Source organism: Mytilus californianus, unplaced genomic scaffold (assembly GCF_021869535.1).
Source record: "Mytilus californianus isolate M0D057914Y unplaced genomic scaffold, xbMytCali1.0.p SCAF_12, whole genome shotgun sequence".
Classification (NCBI taxonomy): Eukaryota; Metazoa; Mollusca; class Bivalvia; order Mytilida; family Mytilidae; genus Mytilus; species Mytilus californianus.
In genome coordinates, this window is record NW_026262604.1 from 2601326 (window position 1) to 2623302 (window position 21977).

The 21977-nt window shown below is 31.3% G+C and overlaps 1 protein-coding gene across 1 annotated transcript in view; it reads right to left on the reverse strand.

Moving 5' to 3' along the window:
* Window positions 1–21200: 21200 nt before the first annotated feature.
* LOC127722238 (uncharacterized) overlaps window positions 21201–21977 on the reverse strand; it is a 29984-nt gene continuing 29207 nt past the window's right edge. Inside the window, exons 4-5 of the mRNA XM_052229135.1 lie at window positions 21646–21723; window positions 21201–21262 (exon numbers count right to left, since the gene is read on the reverse strand). Of these exons, the coding sequence (XP_052085095.1) occupies window positions 21201–21262; window positions 21646–21723 (140 nt within the window). The remainder of the gene's footprint in view (window positions 21263–21645; window positions 21724–21977) is intronic.

Consider the following 21977-nt stretch of genomic DNA (forward strand, 5'->3'; position numbering starts at 1 on the left):
GTTTGAATTCTACATTGGCTAGAGGTATAGGGGGAGGGTTGAGATTTCAAAAAACATGTTTAACCCCGCCGCATTTTTTCGCCTGTCCCAAGTCAGGAGCCTCTGGCCTTTGTTAGTCTTGCATCATTTTTAATTTTAGTTTTTCTTGTGTATAATTTGGAGTTTAGTATGACGTCTATTATCACTGAACTAGTATACATATTTGTTTAGGGGCCAGCTGAAGGACGCCTCCGGGTGCGGGAGTTTCTCGCTGCATTGAAGACCCATTGGTGGCCTTCGGCTGTTGTCTGCTCTATGGTCGGGTTGCTGTCTCTTTGACACGTTCCCCATTTCCATTCTCAATTTTAGTTAACTACATCATGTACATAGTCTAATAAATAATATACACGTAATATGATATATTGCAAGAAAAAAATCATTTATCCTTTTCTACCTTAAAGGAGATCCATCCTCCTAATACTTGGTTTATTTAGTTCTCCAGAAAAAAAGTTCAAAAAAGGAAACAAACAGCAAAAAAAACAAAACATTTCTTGCAAACAAAATTTTGAACTTTTAAAATTTCACTTTAGGTAAAATTAATGCATACAAAGGTATGCCATTTCATAAATTATCATTGTTTTTCGTCGTTGTTTAAATTTGTATGATCAGAATATCGGTACAAATATTTAACAATGCGTATTATTGTATTGATAAACAGACGTTTGTCACAATACATCTGTTTAAAAATCTTTATACTAGATGCGTAGCAAAACATTGTCACATTGCAAAATAATCAAACTATTTTATCAGAATTTGATTTATTGGCAATTCTTCAAGTTTATAAGTCATTCATCTACATTTGGTTCTACTTTTAATTGTCCAATCTAAAAATTTACAACATCATGATTACCTAGTTTTAGCTAATTATTTTAACTAATTATCATTTTACATTGTTTGCACAACAGCAACAGCGTGTATTATATATTTTAACGTTTGTTATACTCCTTATAAACATGGATGATCGTAGTGTCTCATTTCTGAGGATTTTTTTTATTTGTATTAGCAATATTATTTGAATAAAAAAATAGTTAATTCAGTTCAAACTTTTTTTTTTTATTTTTTAATGTTTAGTTTGTATTATGCTATAGAAAAAAATAATAAAAAGTACATTCACGGTGATAGTCAAAGTATGATTTTTTTTTATTTACCATGGAAAGACAACTTAACTATGTAAACTATTATAGCTGAAAATAATGATGATCACCGTTTTAGAATATTGCTACAAAACTAAGCAAATAAAATATAATTATCTGCGTAATATCCTCCAATACTACTAAATAAATAAAAGATACTAAAGGTATTCTGCATTTGTAAATACAGTAGTACTATTAAGATACATGCTATACTATTCTAATTTCATTTCAAATATTTTTCTCAACATTTGTTTGTCTCATTAAATATTTATCAGGATTTATTCTGCTATTTTACAATCAATAATAGCGCAACAACCCGTACTACTTTTAGCAGCCAATGACTGAGTAGGGACAATAAGGCCTTTACTTGATTCATATATTAGTGAAAGTTGAATAGATTCTATACATATTCAGAAATGTTACTACACTAAGACAAAAGGTGTCAAGACAATTAAAACAAATTTCACATTAAAGCAATTACTAAGGCAACAAACCGTAACCAAATTTGTGTATTTTCGATATTCACTTAATTTACGTCGTTTTTAAAGTTCGCATTGGAAAAGTATGTGCACATCTAAGAAACAACTTTATATTTGATGGGAAAAAGAAATGGTTATAATAAAACCTCTCTGAATTTTTTTTGTTGTTTCTTGTCTGCGCACGATGTTTTGATAAAGGATATAATATGAAAAAAATACAATAACTTTTTTTTAAATAGTGTATATTTTGGCGTATTAGTGACGTCATAACATCAAACATTTTATTTTATGCGTTTATTTTTCTTCATTTTATGCATTTTCAAACATTATGTTCAAATTTTAATAATTTTGAACTCTTTATTTTCTTGGGCCAACACCGGGCCTGAATGTTCCTAATGCTTTACAAATTAGATCGTCATTTTCTCAATTGAATAGTTTCATATTTCTTATGTCGGGGTTTTTTTACTCGATAATACAGTATGGTTTTTTCCTTATTGTTAAAGGCCGCACGGTTTCCTATAGTCGCTTAGACCCATTTTATTTGAACTTTGTTGGATAGTTGTCGCATTCACAATCATCCTGCATCTCCTTATTTTTATATAATAGGTATAACAATTTAAGAATTCTACAAACCTCTGTCCATAAGAAATAACTGTTTGAATAAGACAAAATGTATTACTTTACCTTCCTCAATATTTCTGTGTGCATTATTTGATTTACCTGGCGTTTCTCTCATTCCGAGGAAGCCTTGGTGCATGAGTTCTTTACATTTCTCCATACCATGAATGAGTAAATTGATTAATCACTTGTTTTTTCTAGGCTGAATATTGTAGCATTTATCAGATTAAATCGTAAGACCTTAAGTGAATAATGTATGAACGACGTTAACATGCAATATACATGCTTAGATCTGGATGTAAGTTTCGATGTTAGTCTTTAAATGAAACTGATTTTAAGTTTTCATTTAAATCTGATAGTGTCTTTTAGAAGAAATAAATCTGTGAAGTTTGAAAAAAAATGCTTTTTGTACATTTGTATAAAAGAAAAGACAGTAAAGTATTTTACAATACATTTTATGTTTTTTTTTATAAAGATGAATCACAATGCTGATTTTTTAACATATATTTTATAATGATTTTGTAACAATTAGAAGGTTTTCTTACTTTTCGTGGGTAACATATGGAGATTTTGGACTTGCGTGTTCTAATGACACACGTTGTAGTAACAAAACGACGAAATACATACGTTTTATTAATTGATTTATATTATATTTTAACTTCCTTTTCTTTCGGTGTATTTGATTTGATTTTCAATTAAATTAGAAAATTAAAAACATCTGACCTTAATACTACTATCCCAAAATAGTAGGTAAAATTTTCGTTTTTAGCAAAAGTTTCAAAAACAGTATGTCCTCAATGATGTTTATCAGCTATCTCTGACATGAAATGAGGTTAGAATAGATCTGAGAGGTAATACTGTCTCCCAGCTGTTACATCATAACGTTTTCAGTCTTTGGTTTTCTATGTTAAATATCAAAAAGAATCTACACGATTTCCAGCATTTCCAATTTTTTATCCAAAGAAATTATGTCTGTATGTTTTGTTAACACATTCTTTTCAATATAATAGATTTTTATGCGACTGTCATACAATCTGTCTAATCTGTATAGATGAAATTGACAAGATTCCGATGCTTTCTAGTAATATTTGAGACAAACATTAACACATACAATTGATGTGTTGTGTCATAGTGTGTGCATTTTCATTATTTAAATACAACACACGAGAATTACAGTTTGTCCCGTCATCGTGACGTCCAGGTGTACAGTCCATTATTTACGATTTGTCATTTGAATTTCTCATTGACCAATAATTAATTCTATTTAAAAACAACCAATGAAAATAAGTTAATTTTGTACATAAAGTAAACATTACTACAAAATACCGGAGATTACAATTTTAAATGAAACCTTTGCAAAGTTAAAACCGTGAATTTAAGATCAAAAAGTCTACGTTAGCAGGTGGGCAATCAACTAGACTGTTTTAAGTTTAATGATGAGTTGGAAATGTTGCATTTTTTTTTTAAATCGTCGAATTGAATTTTGTTCATCTCTTGGTCGCAGTGATGTCGGCAGCCACCTTCCGTCTATGTAAAGCCCCGGGTTGAAATGTATCTCTAGGTGACAACCCATGGCCAGAAATACTCAAGATACAAGCTGCCTGTCGAAGAAGAGTCTGTTGCACACACATACTCGACAGAAAAGTGTCGACCTACCTGACTAGGGAAATCTGTCAGAATTCCATTCTGATTTTTTTAGTTTCATTACCAATATTTTTGTTTATGTCGATTAAATCTGATACCAATAGATAAAAATACTAGGCCCAGATAGATACACACAAAATCAAAGACTAAAAGAAAAAATAAACCCAACTCCCTACACCCTCCCTCCCCCCCCCAAAAAAAATGCCTTGCTCCTTTCAGTTTCTAGCTGGAGCACCGTAAAGAAATATTTTACTTTATTTATTCACTTTTGTTATCATAAGGGTCTCATGCTCTTAATATAAACTTGTCCCTGCTCAATTTCCATTCCACTTCAAATTTACAACCCACCTTCCCTCTCATATTCAAATTTGTGCTCCTCTAGTTTATTTTCAGTTTACATGGTGAGTAGAAACAATGTGTATTTAATTTACTATTGATATCGTATGGTGTTATCGTTATTATCAGAAGCCTCAACATTCATCTACAGATCTTAGACCGAAAAACAAAGAGTTTCCAGAAATTCATGTCTAAAAATATGTCAACCATTATGAAATTCAGTTCTTTGAGGAAAGAGTATTGAATATCAACATCAATTGGCAGTATGTTTTTCCAAAGTTATATTCACAGGGCTGTTTTACTTATAACTTGTAGGTCGATTTGTTGTTGCTTGTTGTTTAATGTTCAATGTTGAATAAATGGACAAATATTCAGCTACATTACGATTTGTTTGTTGTTTATATAATATTTTTGAAAGAAGGAAACAAAACAAAATTCAGTACCTCTACTAATCGCAAACACTAAATATACAACTAAGTTTAAAAACGAAATTTACAAAGTAACTTTGTACAGTACATTATACTAAAGTAATGTCACTCTGACATTGACCTATATATTTGACCACTGTGATAGTTAACCTTATCAAATTTGTGCCCGGTTACGTATAACTTAGTAAGCAATTGCATGAAGGGAATGGGATATGGCATATCTCAAAGTCAGATAACTATGACATTGGCTCTGTCCTTTGACACCTAAGATAGTAAAACCTCTGTGCTTGGCTCATATAACTTGTACCGTAATTTGTTTTACCAAACTTGGTATGCAGTTGCATCATGGGCTTGGGGTATAACATATTCTAATGTCAGATCATTCTGTCCTTTCCCCTTTGTTCCCAATGATAGTAAAAACCTTGTCTGACTTTTGTCTTGTGAATAAGTATTAAACCATAGAACTTAGGTTGACCAAACTTGGTAGTATGATACATCATGCAATTGGGGTGTGTCACATCAAGCAGGTGAGTCTGACCTAGACCTTTTATTACTATGATAGTATAATCAATTTCTGGTTTGTGTTTGGTGTATAACTTTTGTACTAAAGCACTTCGATTGACAAATTTTTGTACGCAGAAGCACCATACTGACTTTAAACTTCAGAATTTATAGTATCAAAACATGAGACTGTGTTTGTGGGTCAGTATAACTCTTTCAGATTGACATATCATTCATAATGTGTAAATTTAACACAGAGGCAATGCATTCTTAAATGAATGAATGAAAACAAAATATTTCAAAATGTCATCTCTTATGCTAAATTTGGAAGCAATAGCTAACATGTAGGTACAGGGTTATAAGTGCTGCTATTAAATCTTGCGTATATTAGCTTGTTATTCCTGTCTACATATTATCATTCTTGATTAAATCCTTTCATATAAATTTACTTTCACTTCGGTTGTATTGATTTTAAGTTTGCAATCTTATATAACATAGGACTTGTGGTATTATTGCCAATGGAACACAAATCAACAAGAGTTCAGAGGAGAAAGAAATAAGTAATTATATTTCAGCATATGGCCCCAAATAGTGAGATAACATATACCGTACAGTCGGTTTTTAAAAACATGAACAAAGAGGTGATTTTCGATGATTGCTAATAAGACAATTATTTAGGAACAAACAACCAAGCTGTGACTAAATTCACATTTGAAACAATACACATCTTCCGTTGCAAACTTTCTAAAGGTGTTATCCAGCATTTTTATTTAAAGTTTCTGTTTATCTATTATAGTTTTCAAGATAAAAGGCAAACATGCATCAACAAAAAATGTTTAAAATTATCATTAAGGACAATAACTCCAATAACGATCGACTGAAGATATCGGCCATTATGGCTTATTTGTGAATCCTGTCTTTCTGATCAGTTGTGTATTTAAAAGTTTCTATGTGTCTATTACAGTTTCAAGATATTAGGCAAAAAATGTATAATCGTCATTAAAGGTCAATTACTTCAATAAGGAGTCGACCAACAATTTCGCTCATAACTCTTTTTTGTAGAGCTTGTTTTGCTGATCACTTTTGCAATTCAAAATTTCTATCTATGTAAAATAGCTTTTAAGATATTAGGCAAACACGCCAAAAGTTGGTACAATTGTCATTATAGGGCAATAACTATACTAAGAAGTCGACTGAAGATTTCAGCTTTGTTGACTTATTTGTAGAATTTTCTTGCTGATCATTTGTTTTATTTTGAGTTTCTGTCTATTCTTATTTTCAAGATAAAAGGGAAAAAATTTAAAAAATGGTAAAACTCATCTTTTAAGGGCAATAACTCCTATAACATGTATAAAAGATTGTCTGGCAGTTTTTAACGTATTGACCAATAGGTAGAGCTAAACATTCTGAATATTTCTGCCATTTCAGATTTTCAGTATTTATAGTGGTTTTCAAAATAAAAGGTAACACTTGCGTTTTCCCCCGAGTTTCTATTTTAGACATGATAGCCATCTTGGTTGAATGGCAGGGTAATAGACACATTTTGATAAAGATATAGCCTAACGATCACTGAGGCCAAGTTTGATTAAATTTGGCCATGGAGTTTCAGAAAAAAGTTAACAGAGGACAACAACGGATGTAGGACACCGAGTGATGAGAAATCGCACTTTGCCTTTTAAGCCAGGTGGACTTCAAATGAAAAACAGAAATTGTTTAACTCATACGGGGGTATTATAAACCCGCTAATTTTTGTGAGCTATTTATTAACGCAAGTTTCTCCTTTAACAGAAAAATGCAAACATGAATAGTCGACAATATGTGACATTTGTATCTATACTTCGTCTGCTACAACATGTACAAAGGATGAACGAAATAAAAAACGTATTCCAGAGAAAAAAATGCATAAAAATATATCGGATAAATTTGTATATTTTGATAAGAGCTAAACTGATCAGTCTTATATTAATAAAACATCTTGATGTATCAAATGTTATGAATTCTACACTATATAGGATGTAAGCACTGACACACATACAATATTGTCAATTATTCACCTTTAGAAGTTAGAGAGTTGTTAACAATAGTATGACATATAATGTTTAAATATCGTTAATTTTGATACTATTGCGATTGTTGATCAACAGACAGAATGACATTACTTATTATTGCAATTTCAGAACATATTGCCATTATTTAGAAAACCTTACATACCTTTACATACAAATTCTCATAAATGCATTACGAAAGGTGTCGCAATAATAATGATAAACGAAATCACATTTTTTTATTATCTATGATAAAAATATTTAAACTTATCGAATATAGAATATATTAAGTGATTCAAATGATTATGACACTGAATAAATTTGATACGCTCTATGCTCTTTCTTGTATTAACTTTCACAATGGAAGCACTCGTCCAATTATTTGAAGCCAAGGGTTTATCAAAACTCGAATGGAAACCATATGATTAAAAAGGGACCAGAGAAGAATACAACCTTTTTTGCAAGCGCATTAAAACCTTCGGTTGATAATAATTTCTAATTTTCTCAATGGCATAAATGATTTAATAGAGGTAGCTGATTGAACCATGTTTTACCGATAAATGACTACACAGCTGATGATACCTTCGGAAACAAGCAATCAACAAGCAGTATAGACAAAGTGCTAGAAAAATGGAAATAACACTTTATATATTTGGCGAATCGAAATTGCTTAGTACGGATCATGATTAGAAATAACAAGCAAACTCTAAACAGATTGCTGTTAAATTGTCTGTACACTTGCAAAAGTTTGAATAAAATTGAAAAGAGATGCGCAAAGATCGCTCAGGAAACATTTTATTTTTATTGAAATATTACCTGTTTCTATATTTTCGACAGTTGTTTCCATTTTTGAAAATCTCACCACTGGTTCATTACTATAATCATTTAATCTTTTGAGGTTACGCTGAATGCTGTCATCAACATTTACAAGTTTCTTCAGTGTATTGTGGTCCAAACATTTAGATTTTGCATCAGGTGCATTTGTCACATCTTGCTGATTTTCCAACCCATGGATCGCCTTTAAAAAATATACAAATTAAAACAAGCAAATGTTAAAAAAAATCAATGGAAAGTAATGATCAGTTATATTTAAACAGATAATATAAAAGAAATAGATGTGGTATGATTGCAAAAGCTCAAATGAAGTAGATGTCAGTAATTATATAAGCATTTATATAAAGTAAAACCGTTATGACCCCTCGGATAGTTTTTGTTAAACTAAATGTTGAATTAATTGTGAATGGTAATTTACTTCAACTATATTTAAAATATCATACATTGTCATAGGATGAATATAATCTTGTCTACTTCTTAAATCATCGTATTCATCTCCTGATATTTCTTACGTTTTAACAGAACAATAATTAAGTAGACCAGATTGAGAGATAGTAGCGATTTCCTTGAAGTAGATAAAAGAAGACAAAACTAATACTCAATCAGACATTAGGATTTGTAATTCGTGCAATTATGACATAATCTGAAAACAGGATACCTCAATACTTAGTACTGGTCTGATTTAATTAAGGAATATGTTAGTTTCCAATGCTATATGCTTATTTTAACAATAGGTATTAGTTTTGTCAATATTTTAATACAAAGCGAAAGCGAGGTGAAAAATCCTGACAAATATAATGCATACCCATGTTAAAATAAATAACGAGCATGTCATTAAAGATTGATATCTATTGATTCTAGTAAAGATGCTGGTGACTTTTGTATTTCAAAGCGAACCTGCAAGACACATCCTAAAGTCAAACAGTTTGAGTTAATGAAGCCTAATCTGTTTAAAATCAACCGTGTCATGATTAAAAAACTAACATACATGTAAACTTTCGTTATGCTTGCTATAAAACCAGGTTAACTCCACCATTTTTTACACAAAGAAATGCCTGTACCAGGTCAGGAGTATGCCAGCTGTTTTGTATTCGTTTGATGTGTTTGAGCCTTTAATTTTGCCATTTGATAAGGGATACTCCGTTTTGAGTTTCCCTTAGAGTTCAGTAATTTTGTTGTTTTACTTTTTAGAATGGTTCTATTTAATTTCTTAGCTATCAATCAAGACAAAAATGTAAATTTTGATCTCCGGCGTTTTTCAAAATACAACTGATGTTGCAATTATAATTGTGATGTCAATCACGTGCTAGTCCTATTACCTATTTATGGTCCAAGATCCAAAATATATATACATGCTAAGATTCAGCATATCAAAGAACCCCAATAATTCATTTTTTTGGTGAATCAAACAAAGTTTAATTTTGGACATAAATGTGTCAGAGTGGGACTGTTCCCATCTTGTTATATATTTGTTAAAGGAATGTATGCATGTATATACAACTATTCGTGTCATTATCGTCCGTTTATTACAATGTAGAATATATTGTTCATCCTCATTTATTTTTTATCTTAATATTGAATTTAAAAAACTTGGCGAATGTTAGTTTTAATTTTTTGCAAATAAACTTGCTTCCGATACAAGCCGTAATACAAAAGGGCCCGGTGTAATGTAGTGGTTAGATTTGTGCATATTAGGAAAATAAAAATGCCGTATCAACGTTTCAGAAAACATACATGTAGTTCCTCTTTTTGAATATGAACCTCTACAAACCAAGAACCTCCTTACGATATTCAATTTGAGAAAGGTAATTTTCAAAAATTTTCATCAACCCATATTTTCACTGCTTGATGATGTTAGTTTGATCCCAAGAAATGCAAGAATTGTGCAGAAAATAAAGAGAAAAGTATTAATTATAAATCGTAAATTTATATGCACAACATCGTGTTATCCGCATTGTATCACAAAATGCATCATTGGGTAGACTCCGTTTGAAGACCAGTACTTATTGGAAAGGCTTCAAATACTATTCAGACACTTCTCCCAAGCCCAATTTATTAATGTTTTATCTCTTTTTAAACTTCCGGAACTAGAAAGTGTGTCTCATATTTGAATAATTTTCTTGATAATGAAATATATGTATGCTTTACAAATAGAATCATTGACAATTTTGACGACTTCTGCATTCCTGTGGTCAACTTCTTATTTCTACACATTTACATTCTCTGTGAACCAACAAAAGACGTCATGCATCTACATTTTAACATTATAAGAATTTCACTCAAAGGGTTGTTTTTCCTGACACAAAAACAAAATTTACTTATGATCAAGAAAGACTGAAAGCAACTACATACTTTTCACGTTCACCATAAATAATATGTAGACCGAACAACGTGTCTCTGTCTCATCTCCCAAGCAAAAGTGAACGCGGTCTAGGTCAGAAATTATCAGAAGCGTTTCTGAGGGACGTTTGATCTGTAAATTTCCCGACATGTTTCCTGAGTGTAGATATGAATGAATAGCCGAAAGGGCCTATCCTGTATAAGCACCGGATATTTATGATTTTAATAATCATGCAATCCCCGCGTTTTTTTTTTTTGTTGCTTTTCTTGATGTGTATGTTCTAATATGATTCTAAAATTTCGTCTACAAAAGACTTATCAGTGACGATAAAAACAAAAAAAGGTGAAATGCTAAATACAAAACGAACTTAAGGGCATTGAGGACCGAAAATTTCAAAATGTTTTGCTTATTTAAGCTAAGGTAATCCATGCATTGGGTAGAACATCCTTAATATTAGGAACCATATAAACAGTACATTTATAAAAAAAATGACCATTGTTGCCTATCTTTCATTCTTTCCAAATTGTTCAAGTGCTTAGAAAAATAGAGAATCTATGATACAAGCTTTATCGATTCTAAGTAATATGACTGCAAACATCTGTATTGCCAGCAGGTAAACAATTAGAAATATAGCAGAAATTTAAAAAAACCAAAGGCAGTTTTGCATGATATCAATTTTACCACAAAAATTAGAAAAAATTTAAAATCCGAAGTCAAAGAAAAATGACTGTAGGGAAAATGAATGTTATATTATTATATTTTTTCGAAGAGTTCCTTAACTGGCAATCTAGGTGACAAATGAACAACAATGTTTTATAGATGCTAAATTGTTTTATAATGAACCTAAGAACATATATCTGGCCAAAGGGTTATTTTACGTTATAAAGTAATGATCAGATATGAATTGGTATTCAAAGTGCATCATCATAAAATGATGAGACGAAAATTATATTGTAGAAATCTAAAATAAAAACGAAAATGAGTAAAACATCACACTCAACAACAACTTGTTCGACTTTAAAAAGATTTGCATGTGACAAGAAAGACTACTCATGATCAGTTGAAGACACTTCGTTTAAACTTGTGGGAATGCAATTAAGGTTTGTTGCCAAATATGGGATATCTGCTTCAATTGTATCTACGAATCCAAGTCAACTCATCAGTTCCGTTAATTTGTAGTCGTTCCAGGATTTGCGCTACTAAATTCTCAAGTGTTTTATTTTGTTTTATTTGTGAGCTTGTGTTTGCTTTTCCTTCTATTTCCTATAAGTCAAAGTCTTGTTTTTAGTTCCCCTTTTCATCTTCTATTTCTGCCTTACGGATCTATAATTTATATGTATATACCGTTTCATCAGCTGAACATCTTCCTTCTGCATTTTTAAAAGTCAGATCATTCATATGCCCTTCCTCTACTACAACAAATAAGATTTAAATTGTGTTAGATAATAATGTATGATAACATGTTTCAGGTGAACTGAGAAAAATAAAAGATGTAACACCAAAAGAAGCAAACGAAACAGCCAACTATGCGACGGAATATTCCGATCGGTAGAAGCTTTAGAATTGTCCGGATATAATTTGTATAACTTAGATTAATTTGAGATCATTCATCAACAAATATGTTAGAGAGTTACATATCATAAAACGTGCGTAGTTGTACCATAACACTAAATATATAAATGTCACTAGCAACTTCTGCAAAAGGAAACACAACAAAATATTAATTTAATTTGGAGGTAAATTGAACAAACTTAGGTTGACAGATTAGTAATTCAGTTGATGTTAATCACCAACATAACTGAAGTTGAAAGATAAAGCCATCCTACAAAAGAAAACAAAATAATTGTTGATAATGTGTTTCGGGTACAGGCATAATCTACTTCATTAAAAATTCCTTTATTCTGGTATACGGATTTTAAATGGACAACTCATGTTCAGTTACAATATGAATGGTCATTTTTATCAATAAAAAAGTTTTCTCCATTCTTTTATTTTTATAATATTTGGTTCTGATTTTCTGAACGTATCGTTTTAACCTCTATAACATTACAAATAACAGTATAACGTCCTAAACTTATAACAAAAAGTAATTGCATGAACTATGCTGAACTATACCAGACTTGGTTACATTTGTTCTTATTGTGTATGGTTGAAAACAATCCGACGATGACGCCGAAAACTAAACATAACTATGGTAAAACAACCATATATGTAGGTGCTGAAAGTGACTAGTCTTCCAATCTCCATGTTAATATCTTTCTTTCCATACCTTCCTTTCCGTACACTGTGCACAATTTAACGAGAAATTAAAAAAAATCGAGGCAAGGGTCACTCAATTTATCATTTTTAAGTGCTTTTTTTACTTTTATCTCCGTTTATCTAGAGCGGTTGTATAAGATATTACATATCACAATCGAAACTAGTTATATATGTATTTATATTCTTCGATATTATGGAAATAACAAATAAATAAACAGAAATGCTACCGAATATTAGATACCATCTAGTCCAAACATTTTTTTCCGGGGTAGTTTAGACACAGTGTATTGACACAGCGATCAGCTATGTAACGCATTTATTGTTTAAACAGGATTATGAGTATTGTTCAACATCATTAAAGACATGTGCATTGGCTTAACTTTACCAAACATTTAGTGAAAACATGTGTATATTCTAGTAGGCTAATAGAGACAGCCAATGAGTACACATATACTTGAAAATACTTCTCAAAAGTGTGTTTCGAAGTTTGAGGAATGACCAATGATATCCTTTATCTCAATTTGAAAACAAACTTCTCCCTGTTTTAATTTTCATAAATAAATCAAGGAATACAGTGTTGGTTGTAAAGGGTAGGATTTAGCTAACTGCGTGTTAGACAATTGTTTCTGAAAATACCAATAGCAATATTTTAGATGTGATATGTACATCTTCCCGAGAAAACAATAACAGATTACTTACATTACTCATAGTGACTTATTGCCGGAATTTGTTTTCCCTTGGATAACAGAATGTTTGCTTTGAGAAGGATAGGAACTTCTGAACCTTCTGGTGCACCTGCGCTCACAACCGATTATTGTGAGGTTCATACTTCGCAACCTTTAGTTTTTCTATGGAGTGTTTGGCATATACAAAAGGGAAATTAAAAACTCATAAATCCAGCAGTAGCTGAGAAAGTCATAGCAAAAACACAAAACTACGAAAGGCCAGCATCACTACATACAAAGCTCCAGACTGAGATAAAAACGCGGATAATCGCAGATGATTAAGGTGAATAAGCATATTCTGCACCTCATGTGTCACCCTTAGTGTTGCTCATGTCAAGTGCACATGTGACAATAAGTATCACACGACAACAACAATTGGATTTGAAATTCGTTGTTGTCTGTGACACAGAAATTTTATGCAGATGAGATGAATATTTAGTAATTTGTAGTTCACACTGCATTTTACTATTACGCAGCATGATTTTGATTTTAACAAAATTCTCCCCAAATCGGTATGATTAATACTTGATATAACTATCAAAACAAAGAAAAGCAATCACATTTAGATATTACAGACATGTATGTATACTGAAAGTATTAAAACAGCAATTCATAGCACGTAACATCTGGTTACATACGTTAAATGTACACACTTCACCCCCTAAAATGGTACAGTTGAAGATAATTTACTCTTTAGTTTTTCGCAGTAAGAAAAAAGTCATTTACATGTATTTTTGGGTGTTTTTCGGCAGTTTTCTATTCTATTTGGTGTTTTGGTAAAATATTTTAGAGACATTTCATGACCTTGTTACTGATGATTTAAACATGAATACGAAAGTATAAGTAGTGCCTTGTAAACATCCAGTGCATCTTATTTTCATGTGTCCACTTAAACCTTGTGGGAAATGTTCATCGTAGTACTGGAAAGGACAACTCCTTATTATGGGAATGTTATTCTTTATTTTCAGCAATGATAAATCCGGCCCAATGATCTAAACTAATAGTTTCACATCTAGGTGAAACGCTTGATATATTCAGAAAATTTAAAACAAACCTTCAGAAAATTGATTTTTATCCATAGATAAAGTAATGCAAACGGCAATGTTGTCTTCGGAAGCTGACCTAGCTGAGAAAGCACGTTGAAGGAGCTTGTCAACAACAGCAAGGACGTATCCAAAACTTCGAAAAGCTGATGAAAACATCTGTAAACGAATGACTATTGATCCATTTTCTACAGAAGTTACTTGCATGTCATTGTTGTTGTAGTTTCCAATCTTTTCTTCAATTTCAGTTTTAAACGGAAGGCTGTTACCTTTGATTTGTAATATCATTGGTGTGGTACCCTCTACAACATAATAAACAGTAATGAATATCGATCATTGTGAATTGCTATTCATTTTCACTTAGATAAATACTTTTCAGTACGAATAAAAACTGTAACACGATGTGAGCATTCAAGCGGTCAATTTGTTAACTGCACTTCAATATCTTTATCACATTTGAATTTTTGACAATCTACCAATCACAAAATGGATAATGTCCTTGTTTATCTTTTTTTATCAAATCGGTGTATACTTCAGATGTGTAAAGCAAATAAAACAGAAAATAATACTGAAATGTCAAGCTTAAGCAGAAAGCAGTCATTATTTGAAAGATAATTATTGTACATTGAAAAAAAACAATTCAAATGGTGTTTTCGTATGTTGCGTTGTATATTGGCAGACTAAAGATCGATTTAAACAATTTGAATTACAAAATAGCAGTTTCAAAAGAGACGTTCAAGTTTTAGTGAAGATGTCTAATATCAGTAGTGCTTGGTATAAAATATATAGGTTGTTAACCTTGTATTACGAGTGATCTTGTTGTCTTTCAATTGACATATATGAATCAGACACAATTTTATTTTGACGTTTGAAGACAAAGTGTTCAATTTAAAGAAGGTTCTACCTTCATATTGTGTACCATTAGTCCTTTCTCTAAATACTGGTTCTTTTTGTAAATTAACCAATATTTCTTTAGCAGAGTCAAGAAGTTCTGAAATGGAAAAAAGTTATTTTTTCTGAAAATTAAAAATTACAAAAATAAAATCACAAAAATAAAAGGGGTCTATTTCAAATAGACAAAATATAATATGAGCTGCGTCGAATAGAAATCGACCTTATGCAACTGCACGTATACATGTACATGTACTAGTATAAGACATTGATTGATGTTGGAACATTCAAATATGAAGATTAATTTTGGTCTGTTTTGTAGTGTTCTTATATCAACTTGATATTCAAATAGTTACAGACTTTACATAGAGATTTTTTAAACCCGAAATAAGTTAACAGATGTATTGATATTCATTTGCATAAGGTCGATTTCTATCCGACGCAGCTCATATATTATTTGTTAAAAACAGGGTTTCTTATCGAGTTCCCTTGTTTATATATATTTATTTGTGTTGAACAAACAATCATTTTTTGCCCTTTATCATTACTTGAAATATCTTATAGTAGTATGAATTTCCCTTTTCTCCCAGCTGAAATGAAATGGACGTAATAATGTTAAATAAAAAAAAATCAACGACAGTCTTCACTCATATCAATTTTTATTTTATACAGAACGGTCATGTATCATTCCTTTGTTGTGAGTTTTACCTGCTTTAGATTTTTTCCGAAAATTTGCCTATTTTTTAAACCCTTCTTTTGAAATTTGAATTAGTTCTCATTCATACACATTTAACATGTAGAATTGTTACGGATATGAGAGAAAACTAGGCAACATAAATTTATAGATATAAATAAAACAGATCAACAGAATGGCATTTTGAACTCACATTTGTATAAATTTTGAACTGAAACGTAACAAAAATTAATAAATGCTCAAAGGAAAGCAATTTCAACGAATCTAGTTTAAACCAAAAGAAACGCACATTGATAAAAAACACATTAATATAAATACTTATAAAAATAAGAATATGTGGTATGAATTCCAAGGAGACATCTATCCACCAAAGTTCAAATGAAGTGGATGTAAGCAATTACAATTAACCCTACGGCTTTCAACAATGTCCCTTTATAGCTTATCCTCATTTGCAAATGGTAGCCGGCCATGATCCTGGTAGATTTCTATAATTTTTAGTACCTAACTTGGCATTTACACCCATTGATCTGGTTCGAAATATTTATAACATATTTACCAATGTACGTTGTTTAATCTACAACCTATCAACCAATTTCAAACAATACCTGATAGGGTATCCGCTTTTAAGTGGGACGCAGCAAGATTAAATCAAAATGGAATTGTTAAACCCGATGCATCGTGTATCAAAACAGACAGGGATGTTGCACATTAAAGAATACTCGAATCAAATATTACAATGCTTAATGTTTTCCTGTGTATCATACCAGGGGAAGTATTAATTACCCGCTTTTTCTTAAATCATATCATTTTGTTGAACATAACTCTGATGTTAAATCTATTCTGCTTGTCCTGATAATGTATTAAACATTTGTCAACGGTTGTTTAGCAAACTATAAACATTAGGTTTATTGACAAATGGACAGACAGACGCATATGACAAAATATATTCCCGTTCATATGAATAAGGGGTATACCACATTAGAAGAAATAATCATGAAATTCTCAACAACTATCAAAAATGAAATCTACTCTTGAAGAAAACGTTTTTCTTATGTTTTTTTTTTTTAATTCCTTTAACAAGAAATTAAGATATCAGTTGTTCATGTGACAAATGAAGTTAAAATAATGCCATGTTTTTTTAGACAACATGAGAGATGAAGATTTATTTCATTTGCTATTGTTACCTACCTAGTTACGCAATACACAAGATGACATACTGAGAGAAAAAAACGGTCATAGAGAATAGTTTTTTGATCGGTATGTACAATTATCTCAATTTACCTTCTAATTTTCTGCAATGTCTCTCATTTAACATTTCCGTTTCTTTTAAGTTTTCTAGTTTTTCTAAAAATTGCTGTTCAAGATCACTATTAAATGTTGACGTCAATAAAGTATCAATTATTTCTTCGCACTGTTCACCACCAAGTTCTACACAGCATCGGCGAATTGTTTCCCATTGGTTATTAAATTCTGCATACCCTAACGAACAATTCGAAGAGTGGGACACTATCATGTTTTTTGCCATACGAATTCTGTCGATATTTGCAGAAATACTATGATCATGTTCTTCTGGCTCTTTGCCCCAGCCATTCTGATGTGGACAAATTGTGCCAAGATTTCTTAATATAATATATAAGAGACTAACATCTATGTCAGTCAAATCACCAGCGTATTTCAAGCCACCAGGATACACCAATTGTTCTTGATTACTATTTAGAAATGGTAATAATCTTTTTTTCATTCCATTCAATATGTTTCCAAAGTTTGCACCAGGTAACCGTCCTTTGAGAACTCCAACAAGAACATTTTTTGCAACATCTTGGATCAAACATACACACTTTAGGTAGTTGTGTCTGTCTATGCTTTTCTGTTCTTCTAAAACTTATAACAAGTATATCGATAAGATGCATTGATTGCCAATCATTGTTTAAGCTGAAAAAAAGTTTCCTTCCAGAACCATAAAAATCGAGAAAAAGACTTCATAAAGTTAGATATAGTAGGAGTTCAAAATGTGTTATCATTATCGTTAGTCATTATGGTACGGACTTCATCTTAAATAAAAAGAATAAAATATCCATTCACCTTCCAGACCATACGCTGACTTTTTAGGAGTTCGTGTTCCTGTTCGTGTTTCTAAATAGTATATGGTACACCGTTTATTGTATTTTCAATTTATTCATTTCTTTTTGTTTTTGCTTACTGAGTGTTTAATCCTCTTAGGGGAAAAAAATCAACAAAATTGTCCCATTTCCTCTCTGTGGTATCTGATTATTTTCTTAAATACAATACGTATCTGTAGATTGGTAATAAATAACTTGAATGTCTGAAGTTGAAATGAACATAATTCATTTATTTGGTGTTCAAACTGACTCAATTTGAATTATTTGGTAAAAAAATAATATGAATAGCGTCATGTTAAATTAGTTTTATGTGTAAACTTTTTATTTCATTTAGACTTCCAACTGTTTTGATTCGAGCGCTACTAGTGCCTATCAGGTAGTCTAATAGAGAGTCTAGCCAAACAAAGTATTTAGAGTTTTTTTTTGTTAGCAGCAGTACCCAGTCGACACCTGTAACTACCTGATCTGGTTTCCTGTAGTATCGAGTTCATTTGACCCTGCTTTCCAAATAATTGCCTGTTTTTATTATCTTGTTTCAATTTGCGATTATTCTTTTGGTAATTGGACTCTGCATATTTTTTGTTTTCTTTTCGAAATAAAACAAAACGGCCACGATAGGCAAATAGAAAGGTAGTATAGATGTTTTTGCGATTTCCGTAAGCTTTTTTTATTATTTGAAGTAGCTTAACTAATTCTAAATTGATATTCATAAAGGCTAATATTAACTTAATTATTCGAATTTTAAATTAAACCTTTATTTTGATTGAGATCATCATTTTATCATTGCGATAACTTACCATCTATATTTCTTGAAGACGACAATGTTTTCTTATCTGTAGCCTGAAACATATGAATTCCATATCATGTAAAAACTAGAGGCTCCAAGGACCCTGTGTCGCTCACCTGATATTTTTATTTACAATTGATGCATAATATTGTAAAAAGTTACAAAAACTTACAAAATTGTTAAAAATTGTTAAAAATTAACTATAAAGGGCAATAACTCCTTAAAGGGTCACTTGCCCATTTTAGTCATGTTAACGTATTTGTAGATCTTACTTTGCTGAACATAATTGCTGTTTACAGTTTATCTCTATCTATAATAATATTCAACATAATAACAAAAAACAGCAAAATTTCCTTAAAATTACCAATTCAGGGGCAGCAATCCAACAACGGGTTGCCTAAATGGTCTCAAAATTTCAGGGAAGAAAGAAATTGACCTAATGAACAATTTTATCCTGTTATATTTGCTCTAAATGCTTTGGTTTCAGAGATATGAGCCAAAAACTGCATTCTACCTTATATACTATTTTTACCCATGTCGGCCATCCTTGTTCGCGGGCGGGGTCATCGGACACAATTTAAAAACTAAGTACCCAAATGATGATTGTGGACAAGTTTGGTTAAATTTGTTTTAGTAGTTTCAGAGTTTTGGTCATGTTGACTTATTTGTAGATCTTACTTTGCTGTACATTATTGTTGTTTACAGTTTATCTCTATCTATAATAATATTCAAGATAATAACCAAAAAACAACAAAATTTCCTTAAAACTACCAATTCAGGGGCAGCAACCAAACAACGGGTTATCCGATTCATCTGAAAATTTCAGGGCAGATAGATCTTGACCTGATTAACAATTTTACCCCTATGTCCGATTTGCTGTAAATGCTTTGGTTTTAGAGTTATAAGTTAAAATCTACATTTTTACCCTATGTTCTATTTTTAGCCATGGTGGCCATCTTGGTTGGTTGGCGGAATGGCCGGACACATTTTTTAAACTAGATACCCTAATAATGATTGTGGCCAAGTGTGGTCAAATTTGGTCAAATTTGGCCCAGTAGTTTCAGAGGAGAAGATTTTTGTAAAAGTTTACGGACGACGGACGCAGGACGCCGGACGACGGACGACAGACGCCAAGTGATGAGAAAAGCTCACTTGGCCCTTTGTGCCAGGTGAGCTAAAAAAACAAGCATTGTTCAATGAAAAGGGAAAAACAGACAAAAAAGTGCAAAAGAGGTTAAAAGGACTTAATTTGTTGGAAACCGACGATTTATTGTGGCATTCATACTAGATTAGCGGAAAAATCTTCTTGAATAATCGCATTTTAATCCCTTTAACTTATATTGCATAATGAAACATAGCAAGCATCTACGCAAAATTCATTGACTAATGATTTGTGAATACACGGGCAAAAATATTGTTCAACTATGAATTAAAGCTGTATAAAAGAGGAAGTCGTGTTAAAAACATTGATCTACATTGATGTCTTTTTTGCAATTATATTGGCATTCAATGAAGTTTTAAAATCTGTCTAAGTATTAGTTTGTGAATTGGAGTTTGAAGACCAACAAAAATAAAAATTAAAGAGATGTGAAGTATTTTTATCAACGTTTTACCCGACCAACAACAGAAATACCAGATACACGTGTTGCGGGCAACACACAACGCTGAATATAAGCCAGAATTTCTATTAAAAAATTGACAAAGTTGCGAAATTTAAATAAGCGTTTTAAATTATTTAACAATACAGACACAACAACGTAGCTGACGTTAAGAACTATAGCTGACGTCTACGATAGAAGCGAACATGTTGTTTTTCAGTCTGTGCGTCAATCAAACCATTCATCTAGACGTTTGTCCACCTTACGTCAGTCTGTTTATCGTTCGTCCAGCAAATTAAAGTTTTTTTTTATATGAACGTAGTAGTCTGCAATCAAATTGGGTTCACAACATCTTAAAATTTAATTTCAATTTCAAAATTCAACATTTGGGAAATTGTAAGGGTTAAAACAGTAAAGTGACCAATGATTCACGAACTTTGGGATATTTATTTAAGAATCGAACTTACTATATTGAATTTCTAACTTAGACATACCTGTGAATAGCTCATAATCATATTTTAAATCAATATTGGAACTGGTGTGAATTCCTAGCCAGGAAGAGATTTCAAAACGATACTAGTAAATTGATAACGGAAAGTTAGAACTGTTTCCGGGAAGTATGTTTACAAAACAAGTTAGATGATACATATCGATAAAGTCTAATAGCTGTGTACTAAAAACATGATTAATTATTGTAATGAAATACCTGTCTGCTGCAAACAGATTGGCAACTTTCTAAGTCTTGTCCTGAAAAAAATGTTCAAAGAGAATTGTGATATATTAAGAAATTAATTATTTCTAAGTAAAATATCCTTTATGAAATCCTTAGAATACAAAATGAGAATGTAGCCAGTCTACTAGTAGTATTGATGTTACCTATTTCTTTTCTAAAAGAAAAAATGAACTAAAAATAACGGACCGTATTAAAGAGTGCTACAATATTCATAGTGCGAAACGAAATGCAGATACGTTACACCAAGGCTCCGTGTTGAGGCCGTACTTTGACCTAGAATTGTTAACTTTTTATGCATTGTGACTTTGATGGAGAGTTGTCTCATTGACACTTATACCACATCTTCTTATTTATAGAGATAAGTACAAATAAACTATAAAGCTAAATACACACTTACTAGTAGCCTTTTCAATTGATAATGGGTAACTTCCAGCTACATATTGTCCATGTACTAGCACAACATGTATTTCCTTATCTGAAATTGAAAGAAAAAATATCAACTGTTAACTCGTTTTAGCAAGTAGGAAATAATCAAAACTGAAAAATTATCATTTAAACATAATTTCACTAAAGAAATATAAATCAAAGGAATGAATGAACTACAGAATAGAATAAGACAATATCGGTTTTGACAGATCAAACGACTATGATAGCATATAGTATCTAAACATTATATGATGGTACCACTAAATATAATGTTGTTCGTTCAATCTCAAAGCTCTGTTAGCA